Source organism: Chlamydomonas reinhardtii, chromosome 3 (assembly GCF_000002595.2).
Source record: "Chlamydomonas reinhardtii strain CC-503 cw92 mt+ chromosome 3, whole genome shotgun sequence".
NCBI classification, from domain to species: Eukaryota; Viridiplantae; Chlorophyta; class Chlorophyceae; order Chlamydomonadales; family Chlamydomonadaceae; genus Chlamydomonas; species Chlamydomonas reinhardtii.
The window spans coordinates 8540668-8548598 of record NC_057006.1 but is presented as its reverse complement, the minus strand read 5'-3'; the positions used below and the strand labels follow the sequence as shown (position 1 = coordinate 8548598).

At 64.6% G+C, this 7931-nt stretch overlaps 2 protein-coding genes across 2 annotated transcripts; one reads left to right on the top strand and one right to left on the bottom strand.

Moving 5' to 3' along the window:
* The first annotated feature begins 1410 nt into the window (after nucleotides 1-1410).
* CHLRE_03g201888v5 (uncharacterized protein) lies at nucleotides 1411-3786 on the top strand. Its single transcript, XM_043061379.1, has 2 exons — nucleotides 1411-2192; nucleotides 2967-3786. Exon 1 carries the CDS (start codon nucleotides 1704-1706, stop codon nucleotides 2151-2153), a length of 450 nt encoding a protein of 149 aa, XP_042926635.1. The 5' UTR covers nucleotides 1411-1703; the 3' UTR covers nucleotides 2154-2192; nucleotides 2967-3786.
* A 10-nt stretch (nucleotides 3787-3796) lies between these two features.
* Nucleotides 3797-7830, bottom strand: CHLRE_03g201776v5 (uncharacterized protein). Its single transcript, XM_043061376.1, has 6 exons — nucleotides 7282-7830; nucleotides 6764-6830; nucleotides 6355-6404; nucleotides 5672-5755; nucleotides 4929-5108; nucleotides 3797-4511 (listed from the first exon to the last, which is right to left on the bottom strand). Exons 1-6 carry the CDS (start codon nucleotides 7582-7584, stop codon nucleotides 4395-4397), a joined length of 801 nt encoding a protein of 266 aa, XP_042926634.1. The 5' UTR covers nucleotides 7585-7830; the 3' UTR covers nucleotides 3797-4394.
* Nucleotides 7831-7931: the final 101 nt, after the last annotated feature.

The following is a 7931-nucleotide window of genomic DNA, read 5'->3' as shown; positions in this document are numbered from 1 at the left end:
GTGCCCCACACGGCCACACCGCATGGCACTGAGAGTAGGCAGCACGTTTGGTTCTATGCCCCATTCCGCAAATACATACCCTGGACTCCCCCTGCCTGGACGAGCCACGGAAAGTCATCGAAGTCCTTTTCAGCCAGCGTGTTCATGAAGGCTGAAGGGTTTCTTCTGGCAGCGTCCCGACACAGCCGGGGTCGCTTTCGGGTTGACCAGTTTTGGGGCTGAGCCCCCGGAGCGCAGCGATTCGGGGGGGGGGGGGCGGGGCTCCGCAGGAAAACCCCTGTCCGTGCGTGCGTACATGCGTGCGTGCCTGCCTGATTGCCGAGGAGCCCCGGTGTCACCTCCGCACCGCGCCTCGGCTATGGAGTTTGGGGAATGGAGGAAAGGCAAGGGTAGAAGCTATTGCAGACTACCGTATGGGGATGTAACGTCCGCATCCATCACTTCGCCATACTTAGTGTTCTTCCTTTATCCACCCAACGCAGCGCACAGCCACAGCCACAGCCCGCAGCCCGACTCGCGCGCCATGTCCTCGCGGTTGTTTTTGGGGGTGCCGTTGCTTGCCTCGCGCCTAGCGCCATAGCTTTTACGCGGCAGTGCATCACGCCTCCTGTCCCTCCCTCCCTCCCATACATGTCGTGCTGGGCACCGGTGGCGCTGGTGTTCTCCAGGTTGGTTTCGGGCGCATCCTTTCTGGTAGTCCCAAGCAACGCCCGGCCGCCGTCGTCCAGCCCAGCCATCCCAATACAGCAGCCGCTGTCCGTCAACCCGCCATGGGCGCGACCGTCCACAGCGTTTACCGTCGGTTACGAGGTAACATGTGAATTCGCAACTTGCGCTACTGACTGCCTACTCTCGTGCCGCCTGCAAGCCCACTCCGCCATCCGCTCTGGTCTACGTACGCATTCGTTTCCACACCACTCGTCATTAACGTAAAGGGAGTCGTACGTGGATGGCGTGTGGAATTCCCACACGCGTGCCATGCCGTGCCCTGGCGGCACCGGGCCCCAACACGGGGGCATGTCCTGCACCGCAAGCCCGTGCCCCGTGGGGGCCATCAACTGCTCAATGGCTCGCATTGAATGCAGTATGCCTTCAGGATGCATTCATCCCACATCCCACGCTTCGCTGCTGCTGGGGGCTCAGCCCACCCTCCAGCTGTACACAGCTGACACTCCCTTGTTCTGCCTGGGTCTGGCGCGGTTTGGCGGCCTTGCAACAGATAGGTGCCCGGCGGCACGGCATGGGCACGGGGAATGGAGGCGATGAGTCTGGTGGGTGGGGTGGGGGGCGCAGCACGCACGACACAGAGAGCTGGCATGCTTCATGGACAGGGAGCGGCGCCCAAAGACACGAAGCAGAGCAGGCACTCTACTCAACCCAAGACTCAACCTGTCACCACCAGCACATAACCTGGGCGCGCCATTTCAGGTCCACGATAAAGGACCCGCGTGCGCAGGCGCGCAAAATTGAAGTTGCCAGTAACGTAAAAATGTTCGCACTATCACATACGAGCCAAGCCAACAGTAACTGCTAGTAACAGCGAAGGCACGCACACAGATATGCAACGAATAACGGCGAGGCGCAACGCGGGGCGCTGTCGGGCCCCATCGTGTGCAGGCTCGCTTTTGCAGAAACGCGAGCTTATAGCTAGACATGCAAGCATTCATTATTCACACTCATTACACAGCCCTAGAAAATTAACGATGCCGCGTAAGGTTGCGCGCGCACCGCCGACGCGCATCGGTCCTCAGTTAAGTGGGCTCGCCGCGAGCTCTCAGGCTCTGACGCAGCACTCAGCGTTCATCGGGCTGGTGGGCTGTCTCCTCTTCGTTTCGGTTGCTGCAACCTCGTACATTTCGTCGGTAAACGAGCGCGAGCGACTGGCCGCCCACCGGGCAAACATGGCGCAGCTGCAGGCGGCCCATCAGGAGAACATGGCGCAGCTTAAGGCAGCCCATGACGCAGACATAGAGCAGCGTTTCGCGGCCCGTCAGGAACACATGAGGCAGCGTGAGGCAGCACGCCAGCAGGAAATGGAGCGGCGTGAGGCAGCCCGCCAGCGGGACATGGAGTGGCTTGCGGAGGCCATCTGGGAGCGGCAGCAGCTGTTGGAGGCGAGAGTGGCTGCAGCGCGTGCCGGAGCGCGTCATTGACGACACGCACCCCTCGGACTCGGCAAGGCTGCGGGGCAAGTGAGTAGACATGTGACAAGCTAGCAGCCAGGACAGCAGCAGTCTGTGCTCTTCAGGGGGCTCAGCCCCAAAAGCAGTGCCCAAAAGGCAGTGCCCACAAAGCAGGGTGTCAGCTTTGTACAGCTGGAAAATGGGCTGAGCCCCCGTACGCTTGGGAGCTAATAGGCGTGTAACGCCCCGTCAGAGCCTCCATGCCGCTACGACGCGCAGGCGCATCGGCTAGGGACACTCGGGTTGGGGCCACGCATGCCTTGTCACATTCCCAAACACCCAAGCATTTCTTTCGCCTCCTGCCATACTCAACACCTCCCCGGCGCCCCACGCTCAAATGGCTAGGCGCGGGGCGGGGGCAATCCCCCCCAACATCTTGTGGAAAAGCGGTTGGTACGGTATCCCAGGTGCCGGATCGCGTGGCACAGAGTGCGTGGGGCTTACGAACACGTGGGAAGCAGCACTGGGTTCGGCAGGTGCACGCACAGCAACGCATGCGAGCGGGGATGTGTTGCGTGTGCCTGGCATTTCTGATGGCTGGCTGCACCTGCCCCTGGCATTTTACCTCGCCACCCAGACAGGGCCCTGGTAACCTGGTTACTGGCACAGAGCAAAGGACCAGCTCCTAGCAACGGCGGCTGCGGTGCTGGGGCCAGCACGCACCCAGCAGCACACGCGCGCGCCTGCGCTGCTGGTGGTGCCGCATGTATGGGTGAGGCGGCTCGACAGCAACACGGCGCTCGCTGGCAGCACGCACGGCGCGGGGCCCACCGACCTCAGCAGGCTGTCAGGACGAGTGGGTGTTGCGCTGCTGGCTCACTCTGGCGCTGGCTGCTTGCCTGTGCTAGGGTCCATTGTCCGCGATTAGAGGCGGTATCGTGCGGGTGTTTGCCTCCTCCGTGGCTACGTGGTTGCAAGGGTAGCGCCAGGGGCGGGGTCAGGGTTGTGCAGCAGCCCGAGCCACGGCTGCAGGGCGGCCTGGGGCCTGGAGGCCAGAGGGTGGCGGCTTCACAGGTTCTGTGCGGGGGCTCGGGCAGCGACCTTGCGACATGAATACACGTAATTATTGTCCATAGGCATGTGTCGGGGTCGTGTGGTTTCGAGGCGGCCAGTTGTGGCAGGCAGCGGCTCCGGCTCTCGTGTGTGTGTGTGTGGCTACAAGGTGGTGCACGCACAGCAGGTCATGACGACGTGCTCAGGCGACTGGTGACTCGCCGAGGGCGGGTATCATGGAAACCGAATGGACGGAACCTTACGGCCGCGGTATGTGCTGGGTAGTTCGGAGCCCTGCCCTCAGGGGTGACCTGCAGGCCTGCACGGCGGCGGGAGGGCGAGTGTCGTACCAGACATGTGCTCGTGGGGCCAGGGGGGCCAGGGGGGACAGGGGCCGGGCGGACCGTGGTGTTTGATGAGGGTGCTCCGCATTCACATCGGGGCGGTGATTAGGAAGTCGAGTGCGGGTATGGGGCTGTGCTAGCCAGGGCACGCAGTCATCAATCAGGCATACGGCTGGCGTAGGTGGAGTGGCTGGTAGGTGAAGTGAGCCCCGCCATTTGCGGAGGGGGTGGGCGCGCTATGGCGCTTCTATGGAGCTACACTAGAGGACCGCCTTCATGTCCGCTTTTGCATTTGGCACCAGCATTGGGCCGCGCTGCCGGTGTCACTGCGGCGCGTGTCGGCAGCCATGTGCCCCGCAGTCGACTCCTGCGCGCCGCCGAGCCAGCACCAATCACGTCCAATGCGGGCCACTCACGCGGCTGCACGCTCCCAGCCACAGCAGTACACAGCTCGGGCGCTGCTCCAGCTCCACAGGCATACCACAGCCGCACCACAGCACGTCACCGCGCAAACATGCCTTGACGTTGCAAAGTGATTGCTGGGGTCTGGGAATACTCTGCACACTAGGGGACCACGCCAACCTGCCCCTTACCCGGCCCCATCGCACCACAGCACGTCACCGTCCGAGCCATCCTTCAAATAGTGCTCTGTCGCTTTAGGCTTTTGACCAACCTGCGGGCCGATGTCCATGGAAGAACGCCCACGCCGCCTCAGTCCGCACCTATCAGCTGCCAGCCACTAAACGCCCGCTACCGCTCCACGCACCACCCTCGGCCCCACGCGCCCTTGCCTCCGTATGAAACCTAGCCTCGTCCACCCAATCCACCGCACCTGCAGCTCTCCTGCCCCTTCCCCCCTACTCGGCCCCCGCCTCTACAACTCGTCCAGCATGCCCTCGTCGTCATCGTCCTCGTAGTCGATGTCGTCCTCCTCGCCCTCGCCCTGCTCGCCGTCCTCCTCGCCCTCCTCCGCCTCGCCGTCCTCCTCCTCCTGGGCGAGGGAACAGTAGTGGGGAGAGGGGTGATGAGCAGGGGGAGAGGCGCGCCAGGCGGTGCGGGCATGGGCCAGAGGGCAGTCGGGCAGGGGTGCGGCGAGGAGGGCGTCCGGCCACAGCACCAACATCCGCCACCTGACAATGGCAGCCCCCTACCCCCCGTGACAGTCAGCAGGAAACCCTGGCTGTGCTATTGAAGGATCAACCATGTGCGCAACAGCTGATTCCCAGCCCTCCCTCGATGTTTAGGGCAGCCCCTTGCTCAGAGCGGCGAGCCCCACCCCTGCCCGTATAACGGCATCTGGTCAACCCCCCGCCCCCCCACCGCCCCCATCGCACTCCCACTGCCCCCGACCTCGTTGCACCCCCAAGCCCGCAGCCCCCTCCCTCCCCTCCCTCCCCCTTCCCCTCACGTCGAAGTCCTCCTCGTCGTCCTCGCTCAGCGCGCCCGCCTCCACCGCCTCCAGCTCCAGCCCCGCCGCCGCCTGCTTGATGAACCAGGCCTTGCCGCTCAGCCGCTTGGCGCGGTCGTCCTCCTTCAGCCCCTCCAGCGCCTTGGCCTTGGCGGCCGCCACCTCCGCGTCGAACTTGAGCTGCAGGCGGAGAGAGGGAGGGGGGTTACATTCATGATCAGTTAAGAAGTGAAGTCGTAGGTACAGTCGTAGGTACAGTCGTAGGTACAGTCGTAGGTACAGTTGCAGCGTACCGGGGGGCGGGGATGGGAGGGGGGACCATGGGGCGGCAGGGGGTGGGTGGGTAGGTGGACACAGGCACGCGTGTCCGTGTGGGTGAGAAGAATTAGAGCCCTGGCAGCGCAGTTCCCTCTGGGTCCCACGGCGTGTGCGCATACGCCAGTCGCGCCCCGACCCCGGCTGGCGAGCAGCAGCGCTCACACCGGGTGCTTCCAAGGGGTCGCCGTGACGGCCCCGTGACGGCCCGCGCACGTCCCCCCAGTGACCCAGCGGTGCTGCTGCCACCGGCTGGGCTGGCCCCGGCCGCACCCACCCCGGCCGCCGCCTTGGCCATATGCCCGCCCGTGTGTGTCTCTGCACACTTCCGTATGTGCCTGTGCCCCCCCACCAAACCAACCAACCAACCAACCAACCAACCAACCAGCCAACACACACCACACCCACACCCCCACCACCGCACCCACCTTCCACGCCATGAACGCCTCCACGGTGACGGGGTGGCCGTGCGCACGTGCCTCCGCGCGCTTCTTCTCAGCCGCCTCGTCAGCCTGCATGCACATCGGCGGCAGCAGCAGTGAGAAGAGGAGGAGCAGCAGCAGGAGCAGCAGCAGGAGCAGCAGGAGGAATAGCAGGAGGAGTAGGGCGAGTTGGCGGCAGGCAGTGTCGTGTGCCATGTGGACCAGCGTCTGAGAGCAGCGGCATGGCGCGTCCCGCCCCAGCACCTGCCCCAGCCCCTGCCAGAGGCACGACTGCAGTGGATACCGCTGCCCTGCAGGCGGCAGCATTAACCCACATCCCTGCCGCTGACGCTGACGCAGCCGGTGCCGCTGCCGCTGCCGCCTCCGTTGTGTGGTGTGCGCTGGGTACACGTTGGGCACCAGCTGGCGGTCCCCACATGCACTTTTCCCCGGCCAGGCATAAAACACACACACATATACACACACACACACACACACACACACACACACACACACACACACACACACACACACACACACACACACACACACGCACGCGCGCGAGCCACGGACCCCTGCAGCTCCAGCCCAGCCACACACACCCCCGCCGCCCCTGCTCCCCTTCCCCCCTCGCCCCCGGCCGCCCGGGCGCTACACCAACACCTGCACACACACGCACACACACGCACCTTTCTCCGCTCCAGGTCGGGGTCCACCGCCGGCCCGCTGCTCACACGGCCTGGAGGGAGGAGGCGGGGGGCAGGCGGGCGTGTGAGCGAGTGAGGCACTGAGCGGCACGAGCACACACACGGTACGGACCTGAACCCGGTCGCCCTCCTCTCCCGTCCCTTGCGCCCTGCGCTGCTTCGACCCTGGCCCTTGACCCCCGGCCCCTCTCCATGCGCCCTGCCCCACGGCCCCGCCCCCGCCCCCCCCCCCAAGCCCCAGGTGGCGCTGCGCTCCATGGCCCTCGGGCGCCTGCCGCCCTAGGCCGGCTGCCGCAATTACACCTGAGGTCTGCCCACCCACACAGCCTGTACGCCCTAGCAGCCCGCGTCCACCCCACCAGCGCCGCCCACCCAGGCGCCCCGCACCCACCCTGCAGCCACTCCTTGGCGGCCCCGATGAGGGTGTAGATCATGGCCATGCCCAGATTGGCGTTCACCTGTGCGCGGGCAGGCAGGGGGGGGGGCGGGGAGGCGTCGGCAGCAAAGAAACACGTACACGCGCGGTATGGGGGCGTGATGGGGCATGGGCGGCGCGGGCTGGCATGCCTCTCGGGGTGTCCATCGCGCTGTTCGCACCACCCCCACCTCATCACCCCACCCGCCCGCACACACGCACACAGCCGCACGCTCCCAGCCCGCGTGCACACCACTTGGCGGCCCAGCCGCCCATTGCCGGGCCACCACGGCCATGCCGCCGCACAGCCGTGCCGGCTGACTGGCCGTAACCCCCATGACGCCGGGCCCCGCCCCGCCTGGCCGTGACATGCGTGCGCCCTCGGGGCACGGCGGACCCTGGCGGCCGCCGTGCCCTCTGCCCTGCAGCCTATTCGTCCTGCCGCCCTTTCCACCTGCCATACTTGTTTCACCCTGCAAGGCTCCCAAGTTCACCTGCTCCTCCAGCACCGCCGTCGCTTCCGCAAGGTCGGCATCACTGAGGCCGGTCACGGAGCGCAGCTTGTAGCTGGGCGGCTCCTCTGGGTACTTCGGCGTGTGCGCAAACAGCAGCTCCGCTTTGAGCGGGTAATCGCCGCTATCGCCACCCTCCTCGTCCTCTGGTGCAATAATGACCTTGTAGGACTTGCCCGCGGCGACCCAGCCCGAGGGCAGGTTGCCCTCATACTCTATCAAGTCGTCCATTAGGATGGCCTCCAGCGCCTCCAGCTCCATGTCCTGCTCTGATTGATAATCCATTTTTGTACTGTTAAATGGCTGATTACGTGTTTAGGCTCAGCCTTAACGTACTACTTCGGCGACAGCGCAGCGATCGCCCCTTTCACAGTTCGTCCTCTATCTAAGTGGGACACGTATAAATGATACGCAGATCAAATGCAATGAAAGTATGCTAGGCCCTTGCAAATGAGTAGACCGTGCTTGAGCAGCCGCTCGGGTTCATAGGCGGCACTCCGGGGTAGGATCTGCAGCTTTGAAGTAGTAGTTCCAATCCCTTAGCCTACAAAGAAATGTCATGGGCGGAACTCGTAAGAGTGCGGAAAGCGTGATCCATCGGGCTTGCATCAGCACTCAGCACCGGACTCTGC

Coding starts and splice junctions, on each gene's coding strand:
- CHLRE_03g201888v5 (XM_043061379.1), top strand. CDS start 1,704: ATGCCGCGTAAGGTTGCGCGCGCACCGCCGACGCGCATCGGTCCTCAG.
- CHLRE_03g201776v5 (XM_043061376.1), bottom strand. CDS start 7,584: ATGGATTATCAATCAGAGCAGGACATGGAGCTGGAGGCGCTGGAGGCC. Junction 5,756..6,354: donor CCGACCTGGAGCGGAGAAAG/GTGCGTGTGTGT, acceptor ATGTGCATGCAG/GCTGACGAGGCGGCTGAGAA. Junction 4,512..4,928: donor ACGACGAGGAGGACTTCGAC/GTGAGGGGAAGG, acceptor TCCCTCGCCCAG/GAGGAGGAGGACGGCGAGGC.